This window comes from Rattus rattus, chromosome 10, assembly GCF_011064425.1.
Source record: "Rattus rattus isolate New Zealand chromosome 10, Rrattus_CSIRO_v1, whole genome shotgun sequence".
In the NCBI taxonomy this organism is placed as follows: Eukaryota; Metazoa; Chordata; class Mammalia; order Rodentia; family Muridae; genus Rattus; species Rattus rattus.
In genome coordinates, this window is record NC_046163.1 from 63,602,150 (window position 1) to 63,620,140 (window position 17,991).

A 17,991-nucleotide genomic window follows, 5' to 3' on the forward strand; every position below is an offset into this window, starting at 1 on the left:
CCACCTCCTCCCCACCGACTGCACGGCTCATGGAGGAGTTACCCGTGAACACTTACTGAACCTTCTTTATGGCTCTGCGCTTCCCTCTGCGAGTCTCATGACAGCCCAGGAGTTAGATCCTGTTACCACTATAGCACTAATGAGGAAGAAGATGTGGGACCCTGCCCAGGTCACGTGACTTGTAACAAACGGCAGAGCTCGGATTTAGTTCCAAGTCAGCCCAACTTCAGAGACCATGGCTGGCTGACTTAGTTTTTAACCTTCACATTGATTTATGCCTGTGTGGTGGGGCGTGTGTCTATGTCTATCTCTCTGTGGTGTGTGTGTGTGTGTGTGTGTGTGTGTGTGTGTGTGTGTCTGTTTCTGTGTCTGTGTCTGTGTGTGTGTAGTGTATGTGTGTGGTGTGTGTGTGTGTGTGTCTATCTGTGTGGTGTGTGTGTGTGTGTCTGTGTGTGTGTATGTGTCTGTGTGTGTGTGTGTGTGTGTGTCTGTGTCTCTGTGTGTGTGTGTGTCTGTCTGTGTGTGTGTGTGTGTGTGTGTGTGTGTGTGTGTGTGTGTGTATGTGTGTGTGTGTGTGTGTGTGTGTGTGTGTGTGTGTGTGTGTGTGTGTGTGTCTGTGTGTGTGTGGGTGTGTGTGTTTGTGTGTGTGTGTGTGTGTGTATGTATGTGTGTGTGTGTGTGTGTCTATCTGTGTGTATGTGGTGTGTGTGTGTATGTCTATCTGTGTGGTGTGTGTGTGTGTGTGCGGTGTGTATGTGTCTCTGTGTCTATGTATGTGTGTGTGTGTGGTGTGTCTATCTGTGTGGTGTGTGTGTATCTATGTCTTTGTGTCTGTGTGTGTGTGTGTGTGTGTGTGTGTGTGTGTGGGTGTCTGCATGTGTCTGGGTGTGTGTGGTGTGTGTCTATATGTGTCTGTGTGTGTCTATCTGTGTGTGTATGTGGTATGTGTGTGTGTGTGTCTCTCTCTGTGTGTTTGTGTGTCTATCTCTGTATGTGTGTGTGGTGTGTGCCTGTAAGTGTCTGTGTGTCTGTGTGTGTGTGTGTGTGTGTGTGTGTGTGTGGGTGGGGGACTCGGCTGGTGTGTCTGTGTGTCTATCTCTGTATGTGTGTGTGTGTGTTTATGTGTCTATCTCTGTATGTGTGTAGTATGTCTGTGTGTGTCTGTGTCTCTGTGTGTCTGTGTCTCTCTCTATGTGTGTCTATCTCTGTATGTGTGTGTGTGTGTGTGTGTGTGTGTGTGTCTGTGTGTGTGTGTGTGTGTGTGTGTGTGTGTGTGTATGTGTGTGTGTGTGTGTCTGTCTGTGTGTTTTGTGTGAGTCTGTGTTTCTGTGTGAGTCTGTGTCTCTGTGTCTGTGTACCTGTGTGTCTGTGTGTGTGTGTGTGTGAGTGTGTGTGTGTGTATCAAGTGTGTCTGTCTGTGTACACGAATGAGTGTAGGCTACAGTGCCCAGGGAGAAGTCAGAGGACAGTTTATGGGAGTCCTTTCACCTTGTAGGCTTCCAGGATTGAACTCAGGTCATCAGGCTTGGTGCCAAGTTCCTGTACCTGCTGACCTCTCGTTAGCTGACTGACTTAGTTTTAAAGTCACATTTTAAAAACTGATAGATTAAAATGCTATGCTGAAAGAATTTTGAGTATAGTAATCCCTGAGTTTATGAACTGTACTGCATCAGGTTTTGGGCCATCAAAACAAGAATTTATAATCCAGCCCTGGGAGGTTAAGACAGGAAGATTGAGTTTGAAGCCAGCCTGGGCTACACAGCAAGGCCCCATCTCTGAGCGAAAACAAACACATGAAATGCTACTTGTTTAGAACAAAAAGTATTTAAAAGAAAAAAATCATTCTGGTGTAAGTGAAGAAAGTAAACCTCAAGTACCCTACGGCCTGGTCAGCACGCACCTGCCGTTTTCAGATTGTGTGATCTTGCCTCGGTGGGTTAAAATCTCCAGGCTTCCGCTTCTTCAGCGATAAACAGTTTATAATAAAACAGTATTTAGTGAGGTGGGAATACGGCATTCCGTGCTCACTGTATCTCACACAGTGAGCTAACAGTGCCTGCAAACGCCCTACCCCAGGCTCCAAATAGGAGCTCAGTAAACACAAAACCGGGGGAATAGACACTGTAAAGACGGCCATGGGTCTGTCAAGTAACTTAGATAGGCCGGATGATGTAAATCAATCGAAACATGGATGTGGGGGCTGCGGTGATCGCCCAGGCAGTGATGTGCTTGCTGTGCAAGGGTGAGAGCCTGAGTTGGATCCCCAGTAACCACGAGGAAACCTCAGCAGGGTCTACGCTTGTGATCTCAGCACTGGAGAACTGGGGACGCTGCAGCTCCCCAGCCCAGCTGAACACAGAGTTTCGGGTTCAGTGAGATACTATGCTCTCTCCCTACCCACAGCACCCCCCCAAAAACAGAACTGATTGAGGAAGACAATCTTAACCACATGAGTGTACATGTGCACACACACACCTATGCAAACTTAACCTGTACATAACTCTCTCTCTCTCTCTCTCTCTCTCTCTCTCTCTCTCTCTCTCTCTCTCTCCTTTTCTACAGCACATTTTATTGTCAGTGTCTGGAACACTTACCTTTCTTTATGGTCAGGAACCGGCTGAGGACAGGGACGTCAGACACCTGTGACAACTCCTGGCCCTCAGTCTCTAGCTTCCTAGTTCTTACTGTCTTGCTCCTGGGCTAGTGGCCCAATTCTTATCTGCCCTTGGCTGGGAGAATGACTAACCAGGAGGCATGAGTGATATGCTTCTGCTGATTTCTTTTTTTTTTTTTTTTTTTAAAGCCGTGAATGACTGAGAAATACAAAGAGCAGGGAAGACACGTTTTAGCCCAGTAGGGTTTTTTTTTCTTACAGTGTCGGGATTTGAACCCAGGTCCCTGCATGTGCTAGGCAACTGTGCTAGGCTAGCTGTACTCCCAGCCCCACTCTTGCTGTCACATGTCACATGTTGCAGAGGTTCCGTGGTCTGGGAAGGGCACTTGAAACATCTCCGGTGTGAATTAGCATCTCCTCTGTTGACTTAGTAGTGATTCTATGATATATGTGCTACTATTCATACCAGGACTATAGCGTGTGTTGGGTGCTTTCTGTATACTAAGCACTGTTTGAAGCACTGTGCACATTAATTTGTTTAACCCTTACTATACCGTCATGAATCTCCCTTTACAGTCCCAGACGAGAGAGGGACTTGACCAAGCCTGGGTAGCGCACAGCTGCCACAGTCCTTGTCTCCGCCATTCTTCTATATGATTCTTCTAGATTATTTATAATTTATTAATTTTTTAAAAGAATTTCCTCGGGTCCTCAATGTATGGATATTTCTCTTGGAAATATTATTTAAGACAAGTGGTCTCTACCTGTAAGCCAGCCTACGGCTGTGGGATTACAGTCGTGAGCTATCTGCCCAGCTGAACGAGGAGTATCATTAAGTTCCTTGCATTTGGGGATTTATCTAGTAAAAAGGCGGGACCTTTCGATCAGGGATATTTTAATACTGTGGATGGGACCTTCATAGAATATGAAAAAATTTGGAGGCATGCTTTAGGATTCAGACAATGAATGGAGCTAGAAGCTAGACTACCCTGGTTAGACACAATAGGCCACAAAATAAAACAGGAAGGGGAGGGGGTGCAGTTTGGAAAGGTGGTTCAACAGATAACAGTGTTTGGCACCAGGTCTGATGGTCTGAGTTCAATCCCAGAGACCACCGTGAATGGAATGAGAGAATCAACTCCCCAGAGGTGTCTGTCCTCTGACCTCTTGTAAGCCGTAGCATTCATGCCATGCATACACATAGCACACCCCTCCCTGACACACACACAATACACAAGATGTGATAGATAGAAAACTAAACAAAAGGACATGAGTTCCAGAGAAGACTCAGAGGGAAGAGGGGGCTTCACCGGGCATAAGAAGTAGACCAGAGGGCGGGGACTGGGAAAAATCCCAATACATTAAATGCATGTCCGGGGCTGGCAAGAATAAATCCAATCCAAATTATTAGTTTTTTTTGTTAGGTTGAAAGTTTTGTTAATGGATTCCAGTTTCAAGCTAATCCTCTGGAACATCTGAGAGTAAATTCCTGCACCACTGTGGCTTTGTTCTGAGGAAGGCATTGACTGCATTTCCAAGCTCCAAACCTGTGCATTGTCTCCATACGGGTGGTTAAAGTTGTGGGGAGACAGAAATAGAGGTTACTACGCTTTGTTTTCAAGCCCTTCTTAAAACCAGTGAGAAATGGGGCTCCCCCACCCACACCCCACTTGCATTACTTAGGGTCTTACTGCCCCTTCAGTCCTGGGCTGTCAACTGCAACTGAGGCTGCACCTTTACTGACTGGCCTCTCCCAGTGCCCAGCCTCAGCTGCTCTCCATGACCCCTCACACCTTCAAAGCCAGTACCGCCTGGGTGACTCTTACACATCACCAAGTCCAGTCGCGGCACGAGGTACAACCTTGTCTATCTCGGAACACAGCCTCTTCGTGCTCTCAGAAAACACTTCCCAGATTTCACCTCAGTGATGCTGGTCTCTTCTTAATCATCACTAATTTCTTAGCTCCAGCTAGCCGGCATCAATTGTCCCAGTAGTCCCTTCTATTCTGGACTCTAAAGCCAGAGCCACATGGTGAAGTTGCCAAGTTCTGCTGTTTGCTGAAGCTGGAACATGGCCCCCTTGTTCTTACATCATCACCAGCTTTCTGTTTTCTAACTCCTTTACTGCATAAGCTTGGCTGTCCTGGAACTTGCTCCGTAGACTGACTTTGAACTCAGAGATCTGCAGGCCTGTCTTCTAAGCACTGGGATTGTAGTCCTCCAAGCCTGGACTTAAGTTTTTCCTCATTTAGAACTTGCTCTGTTCTAGGCTGGTCTTACACTCAGAGATCTGCTTGGCTTTGCCTCCTGGTGTTAAAGGTTTGTACTACTGTGCCTGGTCCTAAACTTAGCTGGGTGGAGTTTTGCCCCAAGGTCACCACATATTAAAATTCTTTTCCTCTGAAACCTCTAGAGCCAGGCTTCCACAGTTCAAGTCACCCTCAGCAACAAAGTCTTCCATATTCCTTGTAGGATAGCCCCTTAAGCCCCACTTAAAGCATTCCACTGCTTTCCAAATCCAAGGTCCCCAAATCCACGTTCTTTCAAATCAAAGCATGGCCAGGCCTATCACATCACTACCCTAGTCGATGGTACCAACTTCTGTCTTAGTTAGGGTTTTACTGCTGTGAACAGACACCATGACCAAAGCAATTCGTAGACAGCATTTCGTTGGGGCTGGGATATAAGTTCAGAGGTTCAGTTCATTATCATCAAGGTGGGAGCATGGCAGCGTCCAGGTGGGCATGGGGCAGGCAGGCTGCTAACAGAAGACTGGCTTCCAGGCAGCTAGAACAAGGACATTAAAGCCCAAGTCCACAGTGACACACCTACTCCAATGAGGTCACACCTCCTAATGGTGCCATACCCTAGGACAAGCTTATGCAAACCATCACACCACTGAGTGACCAAGAGCGAATGCCTTTTCTGAAGGGGCTGCAGTGTAAACTGTTTCAAGTCCAGGACATGTTCCCATTGGAGTGACTGCCACTTTGAACAGGGCCTATTTGGAAAAATGATTTGGGTCAATTGAACTATGAGTATAGGGTCACCTATGGGGACAGTAGAAATTCTTGCTGACAGACTATGAAAGGAGACCAAACCGGGCTTCTTGGATGGCCAAAGGACACAAAGAATCCCAGTCTTGGGGTGTTGTGCCAGTGCTCTACACCAATGCTTACAGCAGCGTGGCAGCTACGGGCCCTGGGCTGCCTGCCTTCTTCTCCCCTGTAGATAGATCGACTCAGAGACCCCCAAAAGGGAGATGGTGATACTGTGCTATAGGGGGGTAACAGGATTTGTGGCCTTTGTGAAGAAGAGAGGATAAAGTGGGATCAGGGATGGGGGTTAAAGTGAGGAATGAGATACCATTTAACCAAAGGGAGAGCAGGAAGCACCTTAAAGGGCACTAGGCTTCACCAGCTCATATGGAATCTGCCCTGCAACTCGCATCTGGGCATGTAGGCAGCGGTGTGAACACCCAGCACAGCCCAGGACCTTATCAGCGGCGTGCACAGATCTGTAGTAGCCCAAGGGTGAGGGTGGGGTGGAGTTGGAAGAGCGGGTCCATCCTATGCCTGTCTCTCTCTCTCTCTCTCTCTCTCTCTCTCTCTGAGGGGGTGGAGGTGGGGATTTAAGAAGATTGACATCCCGATGCGCCCCTCCTCCCAGCAGCTCGGGTCTCCAGCCCAGACCTAGAAGGAGACACAGGCCGGTGGCCACCAGCCAAATCAGGCTTGGGCGGCGAGGGAGGAGGGGCAGGGGCCCCGGGAGGTGCCCTTTGCGACTCTGGGGCCACTCCTGCAGACTCTGGTCCCGCGAGCGCGAGCTAGAGGCATAAAAGGCCCGGGAGGGTAAGGGCGGGCCTGCGACGGGAGGTGGGCTCTAGACCCCCCCAACCTGTTGCGGGGCGCAGCGGGCTGTAAAGATGGGCCGTTATTCGGGCAAGACCTGTCGGCTGCTGTTCATGCTGGTGCTCACCGCGGCCTTCTTCGTGGCCGAGCTGGTGTCGGGTTACCTGGGCAACTCCATCGCGCTGCTCTCGGACTCGTTCAACATGCTGTCTGATCTGATCTCGCTGTGCGTGGGCCTGGGCTCCGGCTACATCGCGCGGCGCGGTTCCCGCGGCTCCAGCGCCACCTACGGCTACGTGCGGGCCGAGGTGGTGGGCGCGCTCAGCAACGCAGTCTTCCTCACCGCGCTCTGCTTTACCATCTTCGTGGAGGCTGTGTTGCGGCTCGCGCGGCCCGAGCGCATCGACGACCCGGAGCTGGTACTCATCGTGGGCGCCCTAGGGCTGGCAGTCAACGTGGTGGGGCTGCTCATCTTCCAGGACTGCGGCGCCTACTTCTCCCGCTGCACGCGGGGTCGCCGGACCCGCCCTTCGCAGCCGCCGCGCCAGGGGGACACTGGTGGCGCTTTGGGGTGTCCCCGGGAGGCTGCGACAGCCACAGCCCCCGGCTCAGACTCAGCAGTGACTCTCCGGGGGGCCTCGGCCGGAAGAAAGCAGCAGGAGGGCGCGACGGTGTTCTCGAATGTAGCAGGTGCCTTTCAGTTGCATCCTTCCGGACTGGGACCACTTTGTTCTTCCCTCAATCTCCCCCCTCCTGGCATCTGGACCTCTTTACTCATCCGCTACTTCTTTTTCGGCTTGTTTTCCTCACTGATGTATTAAAAAGCCCCTTCCAGCCTGTACTGTTCCCATTCTAACCCAATTCTCCATCTTTCTCTTCCTCTTCCCCATTCTCTTTCCTTGCCTGCCTCCCCACGCCAACCCCCCCCCCCACATCCCCGCCTTTTCTCCTCTCTCCTTTCCTCCTTGACCCTGCAGTCCTTATCGTCCCCTCTCCTGTGGCAGTATTGATCTTGGAAATCAATTCTTAACTATTGGGCAACAGAACATTTCCTATCCTGCCCCCTTGACTGGTGCTATCCGGATGTGTTTTCTCTGACAAATACATTGGTGTGGGTCTATCCTCTGCCCCTTGGATATTGAAGATCTGGGGGATAGATGTAGGCTTATTCTTGTCCCGTTTTAAATTTGAAAGCTGTGTGTGTGTGAAGCCGAAGGGTGGACCTCGGGCTTCCTCTGGGTTAAAAAGGTACCTAATTGGGCTGAGTGTAGGAGAGGCGGGGACTCCTGTATTCTAATAGGAATGGAAAATAACCAAATCTCATTTTGAGTTCATTGGTTCTTTTTGTTTGTAGAACTCATACACAACACAAGGTTTCTTCTTTGAATGCAGGTGATTCCCTGAACACCCAGAATGAACCAGAAGAGACAATGAAAAAGGAGAAGAAGTCTGAAGCACTGAATATCAGAGGTAGGCTCGTCTTTGGGCTAGCTTCGGCTCCTTTCCCTGACTCACAGGACTGTGCTGTATGTCCGCCTTCAGGAAGGTAACTGTGCTGGCAAGCCGGTCAGTTACCTACAGACTCTGACCCTTCCCTCTTGCCTAATCATTGCATTGATTCTGAGGGAGAAGCTGGTTGCTAATGATTTATCTTTGCTCTAATTAAGCCACGCTATGGCTGCCTGTCCCTGGGCTGAACAGATCAGCGCCATATTCTTCTGAGTTACACATGAGTCATGTTCTCCTGAGCTTCACTTGTCAGTGTCATAGCCTCCTGATTGCTACATATGTCTCACCGATCCCTAGATGTTCCTGTCATGTTCTCCTAAGTTCCACTGAGTGTTGCAGTCTACTGAGTACCAAATAATAATGCCATGTTCTCCGGACCTCCACATATGTGCCATGTTCTCCTGACCTCCACATATCAATGTCATGTTCTCCTGACCTCCACATATGTACTATGTTCTCTGGACCTCCACATATCAATGCCATGTTCTCCTGACCTCCACATATGTACTATGTTCTCTGGACCTCCACATATGTGCCATGTTCTCTTGTCCTTCACATATCAATGCCATGTTCTCCTGACCTCCATGTATATGCCATATTCTCCTAACCTCCACATATGTACTATGTTCTCCTGACCTCCACATATGTACCATGTTCTCTGGACCTCCACATATGTGCCATGTTCTCTGGACCTCCACATATCAATGCCATGTTCTCCTGACCTCCACGTATGTGCCATATTCTCCTAACCTCCACATATGTATCATGTTCTCCAGATTCCCCACATATCAACGCCTTGTTCTCCTGACTCCTACATTATGTCATGCATGTTATTCTTGTATCCACAGATGTGTTATGTTCTCCTAATGTCCACACTCCAGTGTCATATTCTCCTGGCTACCACTTTATCACTGGAATGTTTTCTTGAGCTCTACATATGAATACCATGTTTTCCTGATCCCTACATATCAATTAGTACCATGCTTCCCTGACCCCCACATGTGTGTCATATTCTCCTTAAATTCGCTTATGTATCAGGTTCTCATGAACTCTACATATCAGTGCCAGATTGGTCTGGTCTCCATACCTCAGCATCATGTTCTCCTGATCTCCACATATATGTGTCATGTTATCCTCATATTCACACATGCATTGTGTTCTTCCGCACATCTGTGTCATGTTCTCATGAACTCTACAACTTAGTGCCAGCTTGGTTTGATCTCCACTTAGCAGTGTCTCATTACTTCTACTCTTGGCTGTCTATTTTCATGAATATTACTGACATACAATGCATCATTTTATGAAGATTATGTGTGTGTGTGTGTTGTGTGGTTTGTGTGTGTTGTGTGTGGTTTTTGATGTGTGTGTGTGGTATGTGTGTGTGTGGTATGTGTGGGGTGTGTGTGTATGTATGTGGTGTGTGGTATGTGTGGTATTTGTGATGTGTGGTATTTGTGGTGTGTGGTATGTGTGGTATGTGGTATGTGGGGTTTGTGATGTGTGTGTGTGGTGTGTGTGGTATGTGGTATGTGTAGTGTGTGTATGGGTTTGTGATGTGTATGTGTGGTGTGTGTGGTATGTGGTATGTGTGGTGTGTGTGTGTATATGTGTGTGGCATGTGTGGTGTGTTTGTGTGTGTGTGTGGTGTGTTTGTGTGTGTGTGTGTGTGTGTGTGTGTGTGTGTGTGTGTGTGAAGCTGGCAATGGAACCCAGGGCCTTGTCCATACGAAACACATGCTATACCATTGACCCATACCTGCAGCCCCACTGCAGCCTATTATAACTGGCTATGATTTGTTTTGAGACAGTCTCCTCTTATCCAGCCATGGCTGGCCTGGGACTCAATATGTAGCAAAGGCAGAGCTTGAACTTGTGGCCTCCTCCTTTCCCAGCCCCCACACTGCTGGGATTGAACTTGTGGCCTCCTCCTTTCCCAGCCCCCACACTGCTGGGATTGCAGGTGTTTACTTGTACTTGGTGTTGACTGTGATCCACTAGAGGTGGGAAAACAAAACCAACAAAACCTGTGACTCAGTACAGGGATTTTCTTTTCAAAATACCATGCTGGCCTTTTTTTGAGGCCCTCTATAATGAAAACTTAATTCATCTTTCTCCTCGAGGCTCACACACACACATATGTCGCCTCCTCCTCTTCTTCCTCTTCTGTTTCTCTTCCTCTCTCCCTCAACCAATCATCTGTGTATCTATTAATTACCAACCAATCAATGTACTTACCGTTTATTACCTTCCATCTATTATTTATCACCTGCTGTCTCTCTTGAAGATGCTTGTGGCTAGCCTGAGCCTTTCTCCATCTCAGGCTAAGCATGGGTCTATCCCAGACTTAGGAGATAGACTCAAGAGAAATGAGATAGACCCATGACTCAAGAGAAAGACCAGAGAGTAAGATCAAGAAAGACCTTGGGGAAAATGAACAGTCCTTCTCTCTACAGATGAGGGAACCTAATCCAGAGAGTGTAATGACGTAACTCAAAGTTGCCCTGCCTGGTCTCAGCTTTTTTTTTCACACACATGGTTCTTCCCACAGTCACACATAACTCTGGCCTCCACAAATGGGTAACTTATTTCTCCAGTGGGCACATCCCACTGAATGGTTGTATCTTAAATGCCTGTAAGCAACTGAGTCTAAAAACAGCATCAGAGTTTCTTTCCACATTATCTGTGGAGAAAGTATCTCTGACCCAGTTTCCTGAGAAAAAGTCTGTCTGTCTGTCTGTCTGTCTATCTATCTATCTATCTATCTATCTATCTATCTATCTATCTATCTAAATTTATTTATGTGCATGTTGCACATGTATGTGCACATGTGTGCCTCTGTGTGGGTGCACATGTGTGGTAGTGCATCTGTCTGTGAAGACCAGAGATGGATGTTTAGAATCATTCCAGATTGATCTTCGTCTTGGCCATTGAGTCAGGGCCTCTCAGTCAAACCCAGGGGTCACTGATTCAAGTCACCTTGCTAACCAGCTTGCTCTGGGATTCCATGTCTGTGCCTTCCCAGGCTGGGGTTACAGGTTTGCTACAGCATGGGTTCTGTGGATCTCAACTCCAGTCCCAGCTTTGACTAGTGTGGTGAGCTGCCTAGTTTTATGTCAATTTGACACAAGCTAGAATTTTTTGGGGAGTGAGAATCTCAGTTGAGAAGATGCCCTCTGGCCTGTGGTCAAGCCTGTACTGTGTTTTAACGTACACTGTGGGAAACAGAAGTGTGATGGCCAATATTATGTGGGCTTTGGAGGGATCACACTTGGGAAACCTGGGGTGGAAGCAGGGCTTCTATAGCACAGGATGCAATGGCCCTCTATCCAGACCCGGCATCCATCCTCCTCTAACACCATGTTGCTGTTCCGAAGAGGCTCGCACTATGTAGCCCAGGTTAGCCTATAGCTATCTGGGGTCCTTAGACTCCTAGGTGCTGGGACTATAGGCCCAAGCCACTGCTCTGGCTTTCCTTCTAGCTTGTGAGTCTTTGAGCCTCCATTGCCTGCCTCTAGGAAGTGCAGGGGTGACCTCTGTTAGACTCAAGTGAGGCTAAAAAGTCCTGAGAGAGGGACATCAAGAGTGCAAATGACATAGTAAGTTTTCTTATTTGGACACAAGGAGGGGCTGATGGAGGCGGGGGTGGGGTGGACGTACCTGAGTGTAATTTAATCCTACCGTGAGCTCTGGAAATTCCGCTTCCTGACCAGAGTCCCCATCCAAGTGCTCAAAGTTCAGCCGTGCTTTCTGTGGCATCGCTGATTGCTTTGCTCTCAGAATTTCTAAGCATATGTGACGGAAACCCAACACCCCATTGTTATATTTCATTCTAGACTAGGTCCTATTATGTAACCCTGGATGGCCTATAAGTCACAGAGATCTGTCTGCCTCTGCCTCCAAATTGCTGGAATTAAAGGCCTGTTCCATTGTACCCTCATTCTGGTCAAATACCCTGTGCCCAGCACCACTGTTTGGCCTGGCACACCTTCTGCCTGCAACACCATCCTGCTGGAAAGCCACCCACTACCTCTTCCCTGGGTGGCTTTTTGGATACTCAGACTTTATGGTTTGGGCAGTTCCATAGTTTTTAAATTTTTGTTTGTGTTTGTGGTTTTTTGTTTTGTTTTGTTCCATTTTCCTGAGACAGTATATGCCCAAAGGAGGCCTAGAAGTCTCTTTGTATCCCAGACTGGCTTAGAAATCTCCACATAGCCCAGCCTAATCCTGAATTTTCCATCCACCTGCCTCATCCTTCTGAGTAAGTGGACTGTAGGTTGGTACCACCATGGCCAGTCAGAGGAACTCCTTAAAAAACATATTTGTTTATTGTATGTGCATGCGTGCATGTGTAAAATCAGAGGACGGTTTGCAGGAGTCAGGTGTCTACTTCTTTCTACCATGGGGGTTAGAGGTTAGGGGCTGGGGGCTAGGGATCAATATGCAGTCATTGGGCTAGGCAGCCTAGACCTTTGCTTCTGAACCATCACCATAGGCTGTTGACAGGTGGTGGTGCCCTGAACTTGAACCTGATGATTTGAGACTCTTGACTGGTGTGATTTTAAGAGTTGCTACATCAGATCAAGACAGGACCCACATGAGCATGGGACTATTTCTCACCAGTGCTGTTGCTGCTGCTGAGGTTGATTCTGTTCTTCTGTTGCTGTTGCTGTTGTTACTGTTGCTGCTGTTACTGTTGCTGTTGTTACTGCTGTTGTTGTTACTGTTGTTACTGTTGCTGTTGTTGTTACTGTGCTGTTGTTACTGTGCTGCTGTTGTTACTGTTGCTGCTGTTACTGTTGCTGTTGTTACTGCTGTTGTTGTTACTGTTGCTGTGTTGCTGTTGTTACTGCTGTTGTTGTTACTGATGCTGTTGTTACTGCTGCTGCTGTTACTGATGCTGTGTTCCTGTTATGCTGCTGTTGCTGTTACTGCTTTTGTTGTTACTGCTGTGTTGTTACTGTTGCTGCTGTTACTGTTGCTGTTGTTACTGCTTTGTTGTTACTGATGCTGTTGTTACTGTTGCTGCTGTTACTGTTGCTACTATTACTGTTGCTGCTGTTACTATTGCTGCTGTTACTGCTGTTGTTGTTACTGATGCTGTTGTTACTGCTGTTGTTGTTACTGATGTTGTTGTTACTGATGCTGTTGTTACTGATGCTGTTGTTACTGATGCTGCTGCTGCTGTTACTGTTGCTGCTGTTACTGTTGCTGTTGTTACTGCTGTTGTTGTTACTGATGCTGTTGTTACTGTTGCTGCTGTTACTGTTGCTGTTGTTACTGCTGTTGTTGTTACTGTTGCTGCTGTTACTTGCTGTGCTGTGTTGTTACTGATGCTGTTGTTACTGTTGCTGCTGCTGTTGCTGTTACTGTTGCTGCTGTTACTGTTGCTGCTGTTACTGCTGTTGTTGTTACTGATGCTGTTGTTACTGCTGTTGTTGTTACTGATGCTGTTGTTCCTGATGCTGTTGTTACTGATGCTGTTGTTACTGATGCTGCTGCTGCTGTTACTGTTGCTGCTGTTACTGTTGCTGTTGTTACTGCTGTTGTTGTTACTGATGCTGTTGTTACTGTTGCTGTTGTTACTGCTGTTGTTGTTACTGATGCTGTTGTTACTGATGCTGTTGTTACTGCTGCTGCTGCTGCTGTTACTGCTGCTGCTGTTACTGTTGCTGCTGTTACTGCTGTTGTTGTTACTGCTGCTGTTGTTACTGTTGCTGCTGTTACTGTTGCTGTTGTTACTGCTGTTGTTGTTACTGTTGCTGCTGTTACTGTTGCTGTTGTTACTGCTGTTGTTGTTACTGATGCTGTTGTTACTGTTGCTGCTGTTACTGTTGCTACTGTTACTGTTGCTGCTGTTACTGTTGCTGCTGTTACTGCTGTTGTTGTTACTGATGCTGTTGTTACTGCTGTTGTTGTTACTGATGCTGTTGTTACTGATGCTGTTGTTACTGATGCTGTTGTTACTGATGCTGCTGCTGCTGTTACTGTTGCTGCTGTTACTGCTGTTGTTGTTACTGCTGCTGTTGTTACTGTTGCTGGGCTCCATTCCCTGACTCTGCAACCCTAAAAACAGCAGTAAAAGATGAAGGGAGTTCCAGGGGAGCCTCACCCCACATCTGACTCACAGAGTATAATAACGACACAAACTTTGAAGCCAGGCACAGTGGTGTACTGTCTGTACCCCCAGCACTGGCATACTGAAGCTGCCAGATTTGGAGTTTGAGGCCAGCCTCGACTACACATACAAAATGGAGCAAAAGTTTAAAATAATGTAATGTACAGATGCTAGTCTGAAAGAATAACGTATCATTTGCTCAGTTCTGTTTCCCATGATGCCCTTTGATGGTGATAGTGATGTATCAGTGCCAGATGGTGACATAGCAGGTGACAACCACCCCAGGTCTTCCTAGACCATTCCTCTTCCTGGGCTCTCTGGGTCCTGGGTTGCTGACCTGAGATTTTGTTTAATTTTTTTCCTTTCCTTCTTTTTAATTAAAAAAATGAAATTAAAATACAATTATATCATTTACCTTTAAAAATAATTTTCATTACATTTGTGTGTGTGTGTGTGTGTGTGTGTGTGTGAATAATGGTTATGCATGTGGAAGTTAGGGGACTGACTCTTGAAGGAGTCAGTTACTTGACTGTATCATGTGGGTTCTGGGAACCCACCCCAGGCTGCCATGTTTGGTGATGAGTATCCCCATTTGCTTGAGCCATCACATTGTTCTGACCTGATATCTTGTTTTCTGAGTAGTCGCTATTATTGTTTTGTCTGTTGTAAGATGGTCTCACTATGTAGCTTAGGCTATCCTCCCATCTCGACCTCTTAAATGCTGAGATTATAGTAGGTATGAATCACACATGGGGCTTATGTTTAACATTTCTGACCTAGTCAGTGTTCTAACAGAAGCAACAGAGAACGTTTATAAGTTTGGAAGTCCGGATCACCGATCCTTGTGTGGCTCCAACACTAAGCTCTGAGGTTTACCCGTCTGTCTTCCTTCCTGGCAGGTGTTCTTTTGCATGTGATGGGAGATGCCCTGGGGTCCGTGATTGTGGTTGTCACAGCCATCATATTCTATGTTCTTCCCCTGAGACCTGAAGACCCGTGTAACTGGCAATGCTACATTGACCCCAGTTTGACTGTTGTCATGGTCATCATTATCTTATCGTCAGCCTTTCCACTCATCAAGGAGACTGCTGTCATCCTGCTGCAGATGGTTCCCAAGGGAGTCAACATGGAGGAGCTGAGTAAGTGGTCTGCATGCGGATGGGGACGGCTAATGCTTGCACATTGATCAGAGGGTTGTGATCACAGAGCACCATTTGAGTTGGGATGCTCTGAAGCACCCTAGGGTAGTACCACGCGTGATGCAGGCATGCTTCGTGTGACTTTCAGCCTGGTATGATAATTCACAGCTCCAAGAACCAAAGGTTCTTGGTAGTTCAATTCTCTAACTCATTTGCATAGTTTTGAGAATGTAAACCTTGGGCAAAACCCACATTTGGGCCTGATTGACCTCACGGCAAAGATGTCTTTTAACTTTATTAAGGCTGCTCTGCAAGACCTTGAATTTCAAACTCCCTTTAATCCCCCTATTAAGATAAGTTATTCACTCATGGCCTAGATAATGCCATCCAGTTAATTGACATTCATAAGCTGGAAAGTTATTTGGTGGCAAATTACACTGTAGAGAGGCAGTGTTAAATGGTTTCTGCCCGATCTGGAGAGACACCTTCTAGTTTGCTTTGCTTGTAGAGAAGTTAGAGTCTCACTTCAGTTATGTGCCTCGGAGGTTAAACATCTTAGAGACTTTGAATATATCCCTAGAAGTAGCATTTCTGGTAAGTGCTTTTGATCCATGTTGTTAACTAGCCAGTGTGTCTATATGTCTGTCATCCATCTCTTTATTGATTTATAAATCACCCATCTATTTACCTATCATCTTCTATCTATCTATCTATCTATCTATCTATCTATCTATCTAACATCTATCATGTGTGTATGTGTGTGTGCATGTGTCTGTCTGTCTGTACATCTGAGACTGGATCCCCCTATGTTGTCCTGACTGGCATGGGACTGTAAGTAGAGCAGGCCAGTCTGGAACTGACTGTCCATGTGCCTGGGCTTCTTTAGAAGTTTCTTGAACTGGTCTTGAACATGCAATTTTTTTGTCTCAGGCTCTTGAGTTACTTGTTGTAAGCTAACATTGTGTGGGATAGGAAGTCAGAGGGAAGGCTGGTTATGGGAACATGGAGTCTTGAGGGACAGCTCTTATTCCTGTTGGCCTTGGTAAACACACAGCCTTGGGGGACATGATTAGGCACACAGAGCAAGTTTCTACTGCAGCACTCACCATTGGCTGTTGTTTGCTCCTGTCTGTTGTAGTGAGCCGGCTGTCTACAGTGCCTGGGATTAGCAGTGTGCATGAAGTGCACGTCTGGGAACTGATAAGTGGGAAGGTCATTGCCACCTTGCACATCAAGCACCAGGAGGGCACGGAATACCAGGATGCCAGCAGAAAAGTCCGAGAGATCTTCCACCATGCAGGAATCCACAACGTGACCATCCAGTTTGAAACACTGGACTTGAAGGAAGCCCTGGAGCAGAAGGACTTCTTGCCGACCTGCAGTGCCCCCTGCATCTCCCAGAGTTGCGCTAAGAAGCTCTGCTGTCCCCCGGGGACACTGCCTCTGGCTCTCGTCAATGGTTGTGCAGAGCACAATGGTGGGCCCAATCTAGAGTCTTACCGAAGCATAGAAGCTCCAGAAGTGGTCATAGATGTGGCTTTGGATGGCTGTCCAAGGAAGCAAGGACAGATTCACAGCAAGACTCAAGACAGACAGCATTGTGAAAACAGCACTCATTTTTAGTGGGTTCCCACACAAATCAAACAGTCTAAACAGACACTTTGGTGTCACTGGCTCTGCCTGTGGGAAGAGCTTTGTGGATGTGTATCCTGTCAGTAGGGGTCAGCCATTTGAGATGTTAGTGGAACAAGCCTGCTGATTTTCATGTGGTGGATAACCCCTTTCCAGTACCCTGGGCATCTCATGTTTCTCTGTGACAGTTTCAATACGGATATGAATTTCCTAAAGCAGACTGCCCTAGTGTATATATCAGGAGTGTTGAAGGGCTCAGCAACTATGACAGGGGACATGAAGTAGGTCTTGTCTGTCTTGTGGTGCTGGGGAATTGCATACAGGGCTCGTGCGTGCTAAGGAACTGCTCTGTTACCGAGATGAACTCTGTATGTAGCCTTTGTTTTCAAACCCATCAGAACTTCTAGTTGACTCTCAGGTGAGCTCAAAGCTTACGTGGGTAGAAAAGCAGTTAAGCACCTTAACTATGTTTTCCTCTCTTCCCCTCAAAGATCATAAAAGATGAACATCAGGTTTTCGTGGCCCTGCAGAAACATATATTCTTAAATCCATTCTTGGACCACAAGAAACAGACACCTAGTAAATAAATTCAAGATGCATAGTTATTAAGATGGAAAGACAGATTGCCTCTTAAGGCAGGAAGTGATCTTAAAACATTAAAGGGGGTAGACTTTGCTGGGGTGGAGGGAAAATTGGGTTTTGGACTGTCTTTTTCTTTTTTTTTTTTTTTTCTTTTTTTTTTCAGAGCTGGGGACCGAACCCAGGGCCTTGCGCTCGCTAGGCAAACGCTCTACCGCTGAGCTAAATCCCCAACCCCTGTCTTTTTCTTTTGTAAGGCGACTGATCTTTACTTCCTGCTGGAACTAAACAGCAGCTATGGTGTGTTCCTTCTCCTTTTCTTGTTTACTTATTTATCACCTAAGAAAGTTTCCAGGTAGGATTGTTGCCACATATAGTCCTGATAATTATTTTCTTGTCCAGAATTCCTCACAGCCTTCTTTTTTGATCCCATTGATCTATATCATTGGCCAGGGGGAGATGAATCTTCTGGGGACAGGAGAATACTCACTCTTGCTAAACAAATAAGCTAGCTTGCCTTTGCTTTAATTAGGCATATTTTAAAGTATTTAT

At 47.0% G+C, this 17,991-nt stretch overlaps 1 protein-coding gene across 2 annotated transcripts in view; it reads left to right on the forward strand.

Moving 5' to 3' along the window:
• Window positions 1–17,573, forward strand: part of Slc30a10 (solute carrier family 30 member 10) — a 33,051-nt gene extending 15,478 nt beyond the window's left edge. The window contains exons 1-4 of one of the 2 annotated variants that reach the window (XM_032914761.1): window positions 6,231–7,155; window positions 7,858–7,935; window positions 14,989–15,228; window positions 16,367–17,573. In XM_032914761.1, the coding sequence (XP_032770652.1) occupies window positions 6,540–7,155; window positions 7,858–7,935; window positions 14,989–15,228; window positions 16,367–16,851 (1,419 nt within the window). In that variant the 5' untranslated portion in view covers window positions 6,231–6,539 and the 3' untranslated portion in view covers window positions 16,852–17,573. Of the gene's footprint in view, window positions 1–6,230; window positions 7,156–7,857; window positions 7,936–14,988; window positions 15,229–16,366 lie in introns of those variants that run through there. The other variant, XM_032914762.1, reaches the window with a different exon arrangement.
• Window positions 17,574–17,991: the final 418 nt, after the last annotated feature.